General features: G+C 40.7%; 2 protein-coding genes and 1 long non-coding RNA gene across 7 annotated transcripts in view; 1 reads left to right on the forward strand and 2 right to left on the reverse strand.

The window, feature by feature from the left end:
- stx1a (syntaxin 1A (brain)) overlaps positions 1 to 7,201 on the forward strand; it is a 36,377-nt gene extending 29,176 nt beyond the window's left edge. Inside the window, exons 7-11 of one of the 5 annotated variants that reach the window (XR_013461943.1) lie at positions 2,055 to 2,128; positions 2,219 to 2,353; positions 3,637 to 3,694; positions 3,962 to 4,400; positions 6,121 to 7,201. Coding sequence is in view for 2 of the 5 variants with exons in the window: in XM_040185503.2 (XP_040041437.1) it covers positions 2,055 to 2,128; positions 2,219 to 2,353; positions 4,290 to 4,400; positions 6,121 to 6,198 (398 nt within the window). In the remaining 3 variants the exon portion in view is untranslated. Of the gene's footprint in view, positions 1 to 2,054; positions 2,129 to 2,218; positions 2,354 to 3,636; positions 3,695 to 3,961; positions 4,401 to 5,331; positions 5,776 to 6,120 lie in introns of those variants that run through there. The other 4 variants (XR_013461944.1, XR_013461941.1, XM_040185503.2 and 1 more) reach the window with 4 other exon arrangements.
- Positions 5,108 to 6,763, reverse strand: LOC120824621 (uncharacterized). The gene is made up of 3 exons (XR_005713006.2): positions 6,622 to 6,763; positions 6,045 to 6,112; positions 5,108 to 5,422 (listed from the first exon to the last, which is right to left on the reverse strand). It is a non-coding gene; the product is annotated as an uncharacterized LOC120824621 (long non-coding RNA).
- A 3,968-nt stretch (positions 7,202 to 11,169) lies between the features above and the next one.
- Positions 11,170 to 16,201, reverse strand: LOC120824590 (caspase a). The gene is made up of 8 exons (XM_078098327.1): positions 15,583 to 16,201; positions 13,618 to 13,899; positions 13,407 to 13,492; positions 13,081 to 13,254; positions 12,768 to 13,002; positions 12,094 to 12,237; positions 11,728 to 11,837; positions 11,170 to 11,637 (listed from the first exon to the last, which is right to left on the reverse strand). The coding sequence occupies exons 1-8, from the start codon at positions 15,590 to 15,592 to the stop codon at positions 11,533 to 11,535; spliced, it is 1,146 nt and encodes a 381-aa protein (XP_077954453.1). The 5' UTR covers positions 15,593 to 16,201; the 3' UTR covers positions 11,170 to 11,532.
- Between the last annotated feature and the right edge of the window lie 43 nt (positions 16,202 to 16,244).

Consider the following 16,244-nt stretch of genomic DNA (forward strand, 5'->3'; position numbering starts at 1 on the left):
GTTACCTATTGGTTTTATGGACATTTTTAGTTTGAGTTCAGCTACTGAGGAGAGACGTAGCGAAGCCGTCAGTCCCTAAAAGATCTAATAGAATCAATCAATCGCAGTATGGCAAGCAAACCTGACTTTATTGTCTACTTGACCCTAAGCTGGAGCATGATTTACTTAATAAACATACATCTGTATTGTAGAAGACTTAACTAGTGATTGAGACCATAAAAACATGTTTACAATGTTTACGGAGTTATTAAATCCAGTGAGAACTGAAAATATGTGTCTAAAATAAGGTTACATCTTGATTTATAATGTGTAAAATTGTCTTCCATCAACCTCATGCTGGTCTGGGTTTTCCACTTAAAATGACCACGAATTTACCACCAGCCCTGTTAATCTTTTTTAACCGATTTGATATGTAGCTTCCTTACAAATGTTCTTCTCATGGATGTGTAAAGAGAACCAGAAACACTGCTGGAGGCGGAGCCACAACAATAACTATGAAAGTTGCTCGGTGGCACAAGAAGCCAAAATGGTCCAAGTATGTGTGCACAGTAGTCTACTTAATGAAATATTCATGAAACAGTACTTTGGTCTCTGCATTACAGGGTGTTGAGTGCCTGATGCACTTTTTTATGGCCCCTTTTTGCTTTGTAGTTTCAGTTGTATCATCCAAAATTTCCTTTGATTTTGTCACACATTTATAATATTTGTTTTCTGTCATTTCCATATCCTGCTCTCGCTCCTTTGCATGCGGTTACTTGCAGATCACCTTTGTTTAAGGCTTCGTTAGCTGCTCAGCTCGTATTGTACACCGAACACTGGTTTGTTGGGACACCGGGTGTCTGTACAGGAGTAAGATAAGAGATCCTTTACTGTCCGTACTGCATACCTGACCCACAATGTGCCAAGGAAAGATTGGAGATGATTCTGACAGATTCTGGCCGTGACTTACGGCATCGGTGGGGCAGAAGTGGACCGCATGCAAAGTCAGGGCCACAGACGAGAATATTTGGAGATATAGATAAGAGGCGCATGGCCATTTTTAAGAAGTAGGTCAAGTCTCTCGGTGGATAAGGAGCAAACACATCGGTGGGAAAAAGCAATAAGATGTGCTGCTGGGGTACTAACAGGGACAGCAGATGTGGAGTGATAGAAATTGTGTTGGGGGCACCAGGGAATGTTGGGGGAACATAATGAGGGATTGTATAAATTGCTTTTGTGCCTCCTCCCTTTAATCTCTGAACACTGCACACCCATATTAAGCATAATGGGGCCTGTTTACTCTTGTTAAGTAGGAGGGGAAATGTCCGAGGATTACTGCAAGAATGAGATTTAATCCCAACCACTACAAACGATGTGCAGACGGATCCACGCTGTTCTAATACTATCAAACTTGACTGATATTCCCGCCTCAGCATTTACAGGTTTCCTGTTTTGATTTAAACATCATGCGTTAATGGTGGCTGATTTTTTTTTTAAAGACAAGAAAATAAATAGAAGAAGAAGTCCAGATTCAAACTGTTCAAACTAAAATAGTATCAGTCACACTTCTGTCAGACCCAGGTTGTTATGAAGGATAAATGCGAAAATGCATTTGTCTACATTGCTTTATAGCTTAAAAACAGATAAAACCTGATCATGATCAATGGATCAACTAGAGAAGCAAAAGATAATAAATATGATTCGCAAGAAGCTTAAAGCCTCGACTCGATTATGCTCTTATTAGTTTGACACGCATGTGGATGTGAATACCTTATTTGGAGAAGGAAAACATGCTTGACTGGTTAAGTCATTGTTAGATGTCCGCACCACACAGCCACTTTTTAATTAATCCTCAGACAGACATGAAGAAGATGGGCTATTATGCTGGGGGTGCTATTATCAACCAGGGTTTTTGTCTTTCCGAATGTTGTCTTCATCGACTATAGTTTGGAGAAGCGTTTCTTCTGATAGTATTGCATCTGCACTTCCTAAATTCTGGGCTTACATCGACTGAAACATCCACAAAGAGTGTGATTGCTCCTATACGTGTTTATGGGTTTGTGTTTGACTTTTAGCTGGGAGAAACACAACAAACGAGGAGCTAGAGAGCATGTTGGAGAGTGACAACCCGGCCATCTTCACCTCGGGGGTAAGCGACAACAAAAGGTGCAAGACATTTCTTTTTTACAATCTAATTTCACTCCTCTCTTAAACCTCTCCATCTGTTGCGCCATCTTAGATCATAATGGACAACATCACCGAGCAAGCTATGAACGAGATAGAGACGCGGCACACCGAGATCATCAAGCTGGAAAATAGTATCCGGGAGCTTCACGACATGTTCATGGACATGGCCATGCTGGTGGAGAGCCAGGTGAAAACATCGATCCTCTCTCGGTACCGCTGCGCTTTGGGGCTCAGCCAAATGCATGTGAAGACGAGCCTGCATCATGGACAGTACACGGAAGGGCTATGATTGCAGTTTGTAGATTTAGATTTGGACTTCCTGTCCATAGTTTAAGAAAAGGCTTTAGCTAATGCAAAAGTTCATAGCAAGATGTGTTCACAGTGTTAAGACCATTAACCAGTTACCCTGCAGCAGCAGCTGCTGCTGCTTCTCCCGGTCATGGAAATATCTCCTCTTCAGACGCATTACAGCGACCAGTCTCTTTAAATTAAATAAAAGTTGAGTTGAATGAGGTAATGTTGTCAACCCCCATCTGGGGTTCTGTTGGCAAAATACCTCAATGAACATGCACAGATTTTAGGGCAGAGACAACATTTGGCACAAGGATGAGTTCGTTGGAATTACAAACTGTTTTGGGGATTTCTGCCACCAGACCATTTTTTATACGTAATTATCATGCTGGGTGAATGAGCTGGAGGAAAAATCTGACGTCTGGGACTTTCAAGTTGGCAACTAAACCCTGTTGCCTCAACTTGCTGTTTCCTGATAGCCTTAAATTAAATAATCCATTATTTTTTACAGGGCTTTGGCTTTGTGAGTTGAGCATTTGTCATTTCCCTGTGGTAGATGTTTGGATTCTGTTAGAGAGCGAAGATGCCGCATAGTGGTCGTCATGCCGTGAGCAGTGAACAACTGGCCATTTATAGTTTCCGTACTAAATACCTTCGTCAAAACTACACACTTAATACTTACGTTATCCTCAAGTGTAACGTGTCACCTGTAGGAGTTGACTTTGCTCCTCTCGTTTAAGTGTTGAGCTGCAGGGTTATCTGAAGGCCTTGCCTCTACATGTTAGTGCATGAGTGGGTGGGCTCAACCCGCACAGAGATTAAATGTTCCCCTAATCAGAAATATTTAGTCTGAATTATGCAAAAAGTGAATGCGAGCACATGCATAATGAAATAGGCTGAATGACAAATAAAGACAAGGGATTTGAAGTATAGCAAAATGCAATAGCCAGCTCGTTTTCATTTTGATAGTGATGATTGTTTAAATATCTAATAATTCAGCAGTACTGTGTTTGTGTGTATTCTCTTTCATCCTCTTGGCAGCCATATAAATAATTATTAACTAATTCTAAATAACTTAATTAACTAACCCTTCTTTTTTCAAATGATGCTTAAGTCTGTTTTTGCCTTTCTCAGCTTTGCATTGTATTCCCCCTCTTTTTCACACAACTCTGTCACCAGCACAATGACTCTAAGCTCTAGAGAACATCGAGCAGCGCTCTCCTTCTAATACAGAAAGGTAATCCAGCTATGATTCTATATTTTTCTCTATTCTTTAAACCTCAAATCTGGTTTATCTTAATTATCACTCTATTTATTTTACAATGGGTCAATATTAAGTGTGCAATATTAAGCTTTCTCTGATTAATGAGTGTACATAATGAGCACCAACTATGCGTCTTCAAGTGATTATTACTTGAAAACCACCAAATCTAATCGTGATGTGGTTCTAGGAACCGAGTTGTCCCCACCACATTAATGACTGAGTCTCTTGTTCTCTGTTCAGGGTGCACTGGTGAACAACATTGAGCGAAGTGTGCTGAACGCCAATGATTATGTGGAGAAGGCAAAGGACAACCTCCCAAAATGCAAAAAGTTCAAAAAGACCGGCAGGCGGGTGAGATGCAAGACGCGCACATTCTAATAATCGACTAATTATTTCCTCTTTCCTTTGTCCCTTTCTGCTTTCCCTTCTCTCTCCTTCTCATTGTCACCCATTATTCACCCCCTTTCCCTCATCTTCTCTGCATCTGTATCCACTCCTCTTCCTGCCTCCACATCTGGCCCTCTTTCTTCATGTCTTCCACACCTCCTCTGTAACTAACCTCTCCTAGGGGGAGATGATAGACCGCATAGAGTACAATGTGGAGCACTCGGTAGACTATGTGGAGAGGGCGGTATCAGACACTAAGAAGGCGGTTAAATACCAGAGTAAAGCCCGGAGGGTGAGTCTCATATGCAACAAAATGATGCATGAGCATGCTCTGAAAACGTGAAGCCTTAAATTCAGAAGCATTGCATGTACTTATGTATTGTAGAGTGTCACTGTCGTCAATGTGTGTACATGTGCAGCATGTGGGTCTTGACTGTGTTTGACATATTCTGCAGCAGTGGTTTCATATCAAGGGTATGTGTACCTCAGGGGCTACTTTTACAGGAGTGTAAATATAAAAAAAAACAACTACACAACCCACATGAAGCTGCGGGGAGTTCATGAAATCTGGTAAGTACTGTGAGTATGCAGAGATGCCAAAACAGAGAGAAAAAACGAGGATAAATGACGTGAGGAAACGTGAGGCCCAGTGAATGGTAGTGATTCAAATATGAATTCCAGCTATTTGAATTCATCAATTAAACTCACATAAACACGCAGTGTTGTTTTTACTCTTTACAGTTTCCAAGAATTGTTTATTAGTGAGGTTTAGAGGGGATTTTTTTTTCATCTTTAAACAGAACCAGGTTTTCCCCAGTTCCCCAGTCTTTATGCTAAGCTAACTGTCGGCGGGCTCCAGCTTCTTTGTGACTGAACCTCCGAGTGGTATCCACTGTCTCATTTAATAAGTGTACAGTATCTATATATGGGAGGATTATTCACGTTGTCACCTTCGTTCCTCAATTTAACGATGTGTGCTGCAATGGAACAACTCTGCCACCCCGTGGTTGATATTTAATAGCACTCAAAGGTATAAGACTTTCCTACATAACATGACACCAATCTACTCCAAGGGCCATCCACATAATTACAGCAGCAGCTTTCTCTCTCTCTCTTTATTATTTCCTTCTTTCTCGGTGTCTCTTTCGTTTTCTCATTACAACCACTGAATTATTATCTGGCACTCAGTACGCCTTGTTTCTCCTCCCATTTGCTCCATCCAGAAGGTGATCCTGATAGGAGGTTGTATTGCAGCATGTCTGACGGTCCTCATTATTTCCCTCGCAGTTGGACTCGGATGAGACCCTCAGAAATCTGTACAGAGCAGACGTGGCAATGAGGGGATGCTTCCCTCCCAGGGTCATATGTAAAAATGTTCTGTATAGTGCTCGTTGAGTAGAAAGCAGCCCGACATTATTGTCCTGAAGGCAGTCCAATGTGTCTTTGTACACAAATATTTTACTAACTTTGACCTATATTTTTTTATATATACTTTTTCTAAACCTAATAGTTGAAGGCCGTTGTGCTTTGTGTTTGAGTCCCGATCCACGTACTCTACCTTTGTCGTATGCATGTTCTTTGCATGTTTTTCTGCAAATATAAAGCTGCAGATATGTGGTTCATGTTCATTTAAAATCCAAATAAAAAACTTCTGAATAAATGTTAAAGATGTGAATGATTACGTTTCTGCCGTGTGGGAAAATACTGTGTGGTATTTAATGTATTACTGAATGAAGAAAATGGGGGAACAAAAGATGTATTGTTTTAAAATACAAGATGTGCAAATGCTTCCAAACCAGTCACACTGTGGCAACATAATCAGATACTTTAAAAACAAACAGTATTTCTCCAAACTGCATTGCTTACTTACTGATTTTACTTATGAACTGCTATTTGTCTCGATCACTAAAAATATCCTAAAGAGTTAAAGCAATACCTTATAACATGTTCTTCTCTTTTCCCAATGTGCTGCCACGGATTACTGTTTATCTGCAATTGTTAACACTTGACAGAAGAAAATAATGATTATTATATGCTGTGTGGTTCTGGGAATTGTCATCGCTTCCATAGTTGGGGGGACGCTGGCCTGAACCTCGAACGCTGTCACAACACACGTCGAACAGCCACACAAACAACGGAGCAAAAACACGACAGATTCACATTTTCTGTTCTCATGAGTGCGACCCATTACATGCGTGCCGCGCGGTTCATTACACGCTGTACGACACGTGGCCAGAGGTGTTCTTTAGCATGAGTTGCTATTCGGTAAATGTGTGGTGCTGCGAACTGTTTATCTGAGTGTTGAGTGTTGTCAACGATATGATGTTTCAAATAAAGTGAATTCCTGAATGAAAACAATATATGAAATGTAACGTTATACTAATACATTCCAGCTTCCAAATATAGCACACATATTCAATTGTAATGTCTATTTTGTGTTGTATAGTTAAAGTGACAGGCCACTAGTCTGCAGTGGTTTTTAAAACAAAGTTTTCTATTTAAATTGGATTTACCTTTTTATTTTTGCGTTCTCTCTATAAAGTCCTCTGCCTCCCTTCAGGAGTCCTGCATGGTTTAGTTCCCTGTAAATTGGTGTTTGTTTTCTATCTCAAGGGGAGAGGAGAATTGTTGGATTGTTTTTGCTCACATTCGTTGAACTGCCAAACGTTTTCCTTGTGGTTTACAGACACAGTGCTGCTGTAATTTACTTCATCTGGCCTTACCGGTTTGGCAGCTTTTCCTGCAGCTGCTCCGCGTTGAGTGTGAGCGTATGAACGTGGAAGGAGGAAATGCGTGTGCTCGTTCGTAGCTTCATATTTCAACCTGCCGTGTGCGAGTCGTATGATGACAACATGACTGAGCGTTATTAGCCACCCGTGTCTTTGTTTTGTATGAAGTGTAAACCGATAAAAAAAAAAGCTCTCTATCACTGCCAGTATGTTCAAAAAAGCTGTTAAAATACTCTAGTCTGGTTTGGATTGATTATTCTGGTCTGTAAGTGACAAATCCTTGTTTTATGTATTTTTACAAACAGAACGTATCCTTCTGTCAAGCAACTTTACTGTTTATTTTTATGAGTAAACATCATGAAAAGACTTTTTTTCAGACAAGCAGAGACTGCAACCATGTTGCCGGCTCAACTCCTTGCCTTTGTGTTGTATTGTGATAACATGGTTTGAGTGTTTAATTTGAGCTTGTTTTTGTTCAGTTCTCTTAGTAAAGTTTGTCTGAAAAAAATCCCATTTGTTTTTGCGTTGTTTTGCTTAAAGTGATTCAGAGATGTCTCTTAAGGAGAAATCTGGTCAAGAAAGAGAAATCTGGTCAATCTGGTTTTCCACATTCTGACTATGAGTCATAATACTCGTGCATTCGACACGTTGCTCTCAAGATTCAGGAGAAGTGACTCTGGCACGTCACGGTTTTCACAAGTAAAAGTCACGCAAACTCAAACACACAAAGAGGAATACTCAGAAATGACACCAACTTGTTTGTTTTGATGGGAGTGGTTTTTAATTTATGCTTTCACCATTGGTTGGACATCTATTTCTTTAAATTTCATGTTTTTCATCCTGCATTGGAGCTAAATCTTTGGCCGTAAACAGATTTATTCCTCGCAATTTCTAAGGTTTTGTGCAATGGATCTAATATCAACCTATTTTGTAATGTAAGGTTTTAGTTCCCAGTTCTAACAGTAACAGTGTCCTCTTGGCACTTTCTTTTCTATTACTTGTCAGGACTTGAAGTTCCCTTTCCCTCACCATCAAAGTACCCAAAACATTTACGGCCTCTTTTAGTCTCATACCTTCTCCGATTGAACATTACGTTTTATTGCACGATAAAACTGGATACCACTTGAACAATTGTACTTCACACTGCCCTCAGCTGAGCTTTTGTCTCTACATATAAAGCAGTTCAGTTTAATCTCCCCACAAAGTATTCTTTCCATAAGTAAATCATAAAGCAGTGTCAGGGTAGGGGGTGGAAGGCAGGACTCAAAATGCAGACTTGCAGGAAACAAAAGGACTTTTAATAGTCAAAAGCCAAATGTTACGTTCCAGCTCCCAATAGGGAGGGGAACATGACAACCCACTGCTCCGGCCCACCGGTGCCAGCAAAAGGGGTATGGAGTCGCAGTGCGAGAAAAGGACAAACACCGGATATAGTATAACTCTTTTATCAAACCAAATAAATACACATAAATAAACAATAACTTTCTGGGAAATGGGGAGGGCTGGCAGGACCAAAACAAAGAAATAAACAAAAGGTCCCCACCCCTAACCTATACTAACCCCCCCCAATCGAAAGACACTCTACCTGGCACACGGTCAAGGCGCCCTAACCAAACTTACAGGTGGTGGTCCGCCCAGGTCTAAACTGGTGTTTCTAGACAGAAGTAAACCTACGGGTGATGTATACCCCGGGGTAGCTCTAAATCTACTCCCCACTCCCTGTGGACAAAAGAGAAAACAAATAATTAGTCAAACGACACAACAATCGCTCTCTTCTGCTGCCACACGTTTCCAAATAGAACACAAGTTATCTAACACTGAATACAAACGAATGTCTCCTCACACAGGGTACAAACCAAAAGCAACATGGGTGAATATGTAGCAAGCATCCCCTGAACTGGTCCAAAACTGGGCTTTTTAAAGAGCCCAGCCAGCTGCAACCACTGACGAGGGGGGGTGGAGCTTCGGGTCCCAATCCTATCTGGAAAACAAACACACGCACCCACACGTAATCCCCGAATTGGAAACATTATACGAACCCAGATTTCTGGGGACGTAACACCAAAAAACACAGGAACCGGTAGGAAAAACAGCAGGCAACATGCGTGGCGAAAGACAATGACGCGACAAGTGACACAGGAGACACACGGCTTAAATACACAAGGAGGTGCAGGTGATTGGACACAGGTGGAAACTATTAAGACGATCACAGGGGATGACGGGACAAGGCAGGAAGTGAAGTTACCCGGGGACACGAGTGGCAGAAAACTACAAAATACAACAGGAAGTGAACCACACCGTGACAAAGCAGTGTGTATAATATACTAACGTGCTTTCTCGTCTTGTTGCACAACTGCATTTAGTAATAACATTGTCTGTAGGAAAATCCTATACAGCAAATAGGGTCATTCTCCACAAGTCAGCTTTTCTTAAGCTTTTTCTCTGTGTGTGAATGTTACAGTATGAGCAATAAAACCACATCTGATGAGACTGACCAGGGTGCTGTGTCACGACGAGGTGGCGGAAGCAAGACTCAAATGCAGGCTTCACTAACAGGTTAAGCTTAAATACACAGGGGGAGGTGCAGGTGATTTTACAGAGGTGGAACCCATCAGGGATACAGAAGACAATCACAGGGGGTGACAGGACAAGGCACAAAGTGAAGCTAACCCAGGGACACAAGAGGCAGGGAACTACTAAATAAAACTACAAACTCACACCGCGACATGCTGTAAAGAATAGAAATGAAGTATTGTCTCTTTGTATAATTTGTATAGCATCACTCAGCGTTTTCTTCGCCATGAACGAGAGATGGACCTGGCGGTTTGTACAGCATCACTAACAAGTACTGATCCATGCACACTTGATATATGTGGCATATTTTAAATAAAAGTGTTCATAAGATCCTCACTCACTTTAAAGTCAACAAATGTCATTTGGTCAAAATGATTCAGAATAATACAAACATATTTTCAGCGTTGTGTTTATCTGGGTTCTCTTTGTGTTGTTCATTTGATCCAGTTAAAATGCTGCTGGCTGAATGTGCATTTAGATATACAAGGAATTCCATTGAGAAGCTTATTTGGATAGACCAGCCTCACACTGAGTAAAAAAGCATAATAGGCCAACAAAGCAAACATTTCTGACATAGCTGGTGTCAATCAAAGCAAACTTTTATTACAGACTCTAGGTCCAGATAGTCATACAAAACCTTTAATAGAATAACACACATACAAAATCAGAGTAAAGAATGACAGCTGTACCAATGTCTCCACAGCTGGGACTGGCATTAAGTACTGAACTTTACGTTTGATGAACCCAGGATGATTTCATTTTCAGGGATATTAACCCCGGGCGGCACGGTGGCGTGGTGGTTAGCACTGTTGCCTCACAGCAAGAAGGTCCTGGGTTCGATTCCGCCTAGTGGCCTTTCTGTGTGGAGTCTGCATGTTCTCCCCGTGTCTGCGTGGGTTCTCTCCGGGTTCTCCGGCTTCCTCCCACAGTCCAAAGACATGCTTTGGGGATCAGGTTAATTGGGGACTTTAAATTGCCCGTAGTTGTGTGAATGTGAGTGTGAATGGTTGTATGTCTCTGTGTTGCCCTGCGATTGGCTGGCGACCAATCCAGGGTGTACCCTGTCTATCGCCCGAAGTTGGCTGGGATGGACTCCAGCCCCCCCGCGACCCTGTGTGCAGGATAAGCGGTCTGACAATGGATGGATGGATGGATGGATGGATGGATGGATATTAACCCGGCAGATACATTTATACATAAGATTCATTAAAAGCTTGGAAAGTATTAACTCCTGCAGCCACAAACATTTCACTGGCACTACACCTCTCGGTCTCTACAGTAATATTCATGGCATCCTTATATACTTGGAGTCTGTGTAGACGTGCTGCTTTGTAATTAGAGCACAAGTGTGCAGTGTAGAGTGGTGTACAAGATGCTCCACACAGAGGCATCTTCACTCCATCTGTACGCATACTGAACTCACACGAGAGAATGTTTGCTTGTGCATTCCTCCTACAACATTGCCTATAGATATCTTCTGGTGTCTCAGTTGTACAGTTTTAGATGACATGCAGATATAAAGTAAGAAAAACCAAGAACACCTGCACATATATAGGTGTGTAAATAAGGATGACTTTACATTTGCTTGTGCATTCATCCTACAACATTGCCTATAGATACCTTCTGGTGGCTCAACCTTTGAGTTTAAGTTTAAAATGGATGTTATGCACATTTTAAGTGGGCTCTCGGCCATATAGGAGATAAAAATGGATTTCATACATTCCCAGAAAGATATTTAAACATTTGTTAGAAGAATCATTCAATATTCTGTTGATTTTTATTACGTTGACGAGTAAGCAACCAGTTTAATACAAGTTGATGAAAATGCCCAATTGATTCAACGGCTAACACATTGTTATTTGAATATTTTAAAAAGTAATTGTTTATTATCATATTAGCTGATTGTGGATGACACAGACATATAAATGTCTCTTTTTTAAAGTCTCTGAAGTTTTGAGTCTTTGTTTTTGATTTGGTTCTCTTTTTCGACTCATTTTAGATCTCTTTGAAACGGTTTTGCATCTCTTCAACAAATAATTTGTGTAAGTATTATCTGAATTGCTGAAATAATTTGAAAAGTGGCTACAAGCCTGTCTTAAAATGAAAGAAGTGACTCCTGCCTCAGAGGCCTGGAAAGAAGTAGAAGTGCTTTGTCAGAGTGCATCTGTCTTTGGTCGGCATCTGTTTTTTGCTTTGAATGGAAAAATCTTCAAAGCATTGCATGACCTGTGTGGATGAAGCAAACGTATGAGAGTCATCATTGCTGCTCGCTATGTGGTGTTTTTGTGTCATTAACTGATATTTCTTTCCACTTACTTTTCTGAAAAGTTCCTCGATGTGATCCTCACGTGCGAACGTGTTGAATACCTCAACAACATACTGGATGAGAAAAGACCCGTTACCTGGATGTCTGTATGAGACTGTATCTGGAGGAAAAACATACAGACACAGTTAATACGTTGATATAATACTTTATTGTGTCTTTATCTTTTGTCTTTCCTAGAGGTGCATGTTTGTTGTTAGAATTTCCCAGTGCTGTATTTGGTAATCTTGTTTCTACTTCGTTGCCAGGCTCTCTTCCTTTTTGTTTCTTCTAGAGCGTGTGGATTCCGCCTTTGCCTGTGCACCCTTTGTCTTGCATGAGCTGTCAAATAAAATCTAATAACATTCAAATGAACTGACCAGGTGTGCACGATAGAAGAGAACTGAAGTCTTTTTCTTTGTTTACAAGACGCAAATTATCATCCTCAATGTCTTCTTCACCAGCATCATCACAGGCCAAAGCTGGACCATCACCCTCTCTAACACGCACTGCTCCTTCGTCACCTGAAACACACATGTAGCATACTTTTAATACAGTGCACTTAGACAGCAAACGCGAACTAAGCAGCCTCCCTGTGACGACTCGAAGAGACTGTGAAGATTAACTTCCTGTTTTTATTTTTGTAACCACGGCACTTCCTGTATCTAGTTTCTCACCCTTTGTTTCTCCCCACAGCTGAGTTTAGTTTGCAATCACCTCCACCTGTATTTAAGCCTCAGTTCCCCACTTGTCTGTGTCAGGTTATCTTTTGTCTTTCCTAGAGGTGCATGTTTGTTGTTAGAGTTTCCCAGTGCTGTATTTGGTAATCTTGTTTCTACTTCGTTGCCAGGCTCTCTTCCTTTTTGTTTCTTCAAGAGCGTGTGGATTCCGCCTTTGCCTGTGCACCCTTTGTCTTGCATTAGTTTACTCTCCTAGTAAAAGATTCCAAACCTTGAAAGAATTTTCTGTTGCCTTATTGCTCTGCACCTGAGTCGAAGTCCTGACCCCTCACACTCCCACATTCATTCATGTTCATGTTTGTTTCCATCATCACCTCCTCTGCAGGCCTGGATCATGATGATCTTGGGTTTGTTCAGCAGCGCTGGACAATTCTCTGGGCCCAGGTGTTTGTAGATGACGTCGATGGGAAACTCATCTGATCTTTCAGCCTTCCAGTCCACACCGCAGACAAGGCCCCGTTTCCCGTGTGACATCAAAACCACCAACACGCTGTCTGTCTTTTTGAGTTTGGGGTGTTTGGCGAACTCCTTTAAAGCCTCATCGATTGCCTGTGACATTACAAAAAGGCAAACATCAGTGATCAACCAGACATCTTTTGTTTTTTTTCCCTCTTTCTTTAACCGTACCTGTGCTGTGAGGTCACGGTGTTTCACCACCTCGTATCCCAGTCCCTTCATCAGAATCTCCATGTTCTCCTCATCCTTCTCGGCTCCATTTCTGTTCCGTAACTCAGTAAACTTTATGTTGGTGATTAGCAGGGCCACACGATTGCTAATGGAATTTTTGTCTGCAGGGTAAATCTGAAAGACAGATTTGAGGGGCGTTAAGTAAAACAAACATCTATAATTTGTATTGAAATAAAGCATTCAAACAACACCTTCCTATCACGGTGAGGAGAAACTAATTTAAATATATTTGATACTCCTGATATGGCTTTTATGAAGTGACTGACATCTCTCTGACTCAGTTTCCTGTAGAAATCGTCGGTGGTGTGACGGAGTGTGGTTGACCACGTCGGCTCCACCTTTGGCTCCGCAGCTGGGAACAGTAAAACATTTGCTTAGAACAGTGTTCTTAGTATGTAACACACCTCTATCGAGAATGATGTTAGTTTGAATCAAAATAGGTGACGGTGACGCTATAGCTGAAATGAATAAGCTCACCCGGCGGAGCAGTTTGAGCGGAGGAAAGACCCAGTTCAGAGAAGAGAGAACTATCTCTACTCTCAAGGCTAGCGATCAGTATTTCGCTGGCTTTGTTTCCTTTTGCCTTCACCACGTCGATGAGATTGCGTGCTCTGTCTGCTTTTGTCCCGTTCTCCTCCAATATTGAGTCTTTCTGGCCATCATTCAAGATGCCATTGTCTAGGAGGTCGTCCAGTAGCTGCTTGATCAGTGACATACTGGCCTTTTCCACAAACTTCGTCCTCACCTTTTTCAGCTTATCTGAGAAGTAATATGAAGCACAAGAAATCACAAAACCCAAAAGTTAATAGAAGGTACAATAAAGACACTTTCTTCGTTCTACGTTAATACAATTCACCAACACCAAATATATCTTCTCAAAATGATGATCCATTTAGATCAACACCTCCGAAAATGTTTTTGACATAAATTCAACATTATAACATTAGCAGTTGTAGTAGTAGTAGTAGCAAGTTGAAAAATGATTACTGTGCATTACTTAAGCATGTTTTTTAGTGATTAAATTGTTCAGTGTAACCAGCACCATACAAAATGCATTATGGAGGGTAGTTATTATTACCCATGCAAATCGTTTAATATTAACTGTATTAGTCAGCAAACAAATATATAATTGAGGGTAACTTCCACCTACACTACCTATTTAGACAGTAACAACTACAGCCTAATGAAATTAGTTTTTGAAGTAAGGCTTACCATCCCTGATTAAATAGTGGTTAATAAGTCATATTTATTATTATTACTTAATATTACCTTTTTTTTAGGTAATCAGTAGTATACAGTGTTAGGTAGACTTTAACTCATTTCTGTTACTGTATCTTAGCTGTAAAACGTAGGTATGCTTTACTATAAACATGTGGTGAAATCTACTCAAACAAAGCGTTTGGGTTGTTTTTTGTTGTTTGTAACAGTATTTTTTTAGGTAGATCTCAGCTTTGACTGTGACACATGAAGAAGAGAAGATGCGCTAGGACCCGTGGGGTTGTTGGTTTGAAACCCAGCCCTCGTTGATGTGACCCTGAGCAACACACCTGACCCCTAATTGCCTCCGGGCCTTTATGGCAGTACACTGCCCCCACCGAGGGGCAGCTAGTAGTGCATTTTGTTCTGTCAGTACCTTTCCTCTGTGTAATGACAAAGTTGTATTTTCTTCTTCCCTGATTAAGTAATGGTTAATATGTTATATTGTTCAATTTTTAAATAACAATTATTAGGTGCTTACAATCGTTTACAGAGTTAATATTACCAACTTTTTGTAAGTAATCAGTATAAAGAGTTGATAAATATGAGGAAGACTCTACCTAATTTATTTTGGTGTATCTTAGTTGTAAAACACAGGTTTGCTTTACTTTAAACATGTGATGAAATCTACCCAATTTGTTACCTCACATTTATTGAGTAGATTCTACAGGTTGTTTTTTACACTTGGCGATAGTGTGAGAAATGAGTAAATGTGTTTTTTGTAGATTGTAGACTGGCTGGTGCAGCTTCTTCCTCAAACGGTGTGGAGAAAAAGAAGCCACACTCCTTACCCAACTTGATCGGCCGAAATCTCAAATATGCTTTTGTGACAATTCCACAGCTTATGAATGAATAGAGCATCAGTAATCCTTAAGGGAACTGTGTTTAACTTTTTGTTGAATGTAATGCAAAGTGTCAGTTGAATCCACTTAATCAGGCGGACAAAGTGAAACCAAAACGTGGCACACACAACAGCACTCAGAATGAGCTCAATGTTCTTTCGACAGATTGTGTTAATAAAACGATAAAAAGTCGTGTTTCTAAACCCTCATTAACTTGACCACATAAGGTCTAATGTAATTAATTAGATGCGGCTCGAGTAGATTTGCGCGTATCAACTAGTATCCCGCTCGTTTATCCGAGCAGAGTTCACCCGTAAAGATCGTTTAGAGCTCGACCTCTTACCTGCTGCCATCTCTCCACCTTCTTATTACAGATGAGTTTCCTCGTAGTCTGCGAGTCTTTATCCAGCTGCGGGGGTATAAAACACGGGGGCGTGGCCTGTTTGTGAGGTTTCCTGTTTGACGAAGATAAGCCTACTTTCTTCTATCAGGGCTACTTTGTTCTATTATGTGTGTTCGGGCTTCTGCTGCAGACTCGCAACGCGTGGCGCATTCAGTGCACGATGGTGCAACCAGCTCGTTGTGATATTAAATAGGTGAGTGTTTAATGGTGCAAACAGACAGAGACAAAGGCAAACACGGGGAGTATCCTAAATAATCTTGCACACGAAAAATAGGATTTGAAACCCGTTCACATGTTAAAACAACATATAGTTTTGTTATGAATCACATGATCATAAATCATTCCGACAACTTCAATTTCGATCCACAATCCAATTTTAATAGACATCAGGATATCTATATACAATATATATTTAAATCAGCTGTTTTAACACCATTATTTAAGAATATCATTGTTTCAATTGTCAATGTAAATTGTGGATATCTGGAACTACATTGTACGAGTCACAATGTATGTTATATTGACAATTCCATTATGGATTTCTGGAACATTTTTCATTTGAACTTGTGCTACTGTAATATGGAAACATCACCGCTAGGGGG

The sequence above is a fragment of the Gasterosteus aculeatus genome, chromosome 1, assembly GCF_964276395.1.
Source record: "Gasterosteus aculeatus chromosome 1, fGasAcu3.hap1.1, whole genome shotgun sequence".
NCBI classification, from domain to species: Eukaryota; Metazoa; Chordata; class Actinopteri; order Perciformes; family Gasterosteidae; genus Gasterosteus; species Gasterosteus aculeatus.

What these genes read in the sequence shown, in the direction of transcription:
- LOC120824590 (XM_078098327.1), bottom strand. An exon ending in GGAAACTGAGTCAGAGAGAT is followed by an intron (nt 13,255 to 13,406) that starts GTCAGTCACTTC and finishes TCTGTCTTTCAG; the next exon opens with ATTTACCCTGCAGACAAAAA. An exon ending in TCTTCTATCGTGCACACCTG is followed by an intron (nt 11,838 to 12,093) that starts GTCAGTTCATTT and finishes TTTTTCCTCCAG; the next exon opens with ATACAGTCTCATACAGACAT.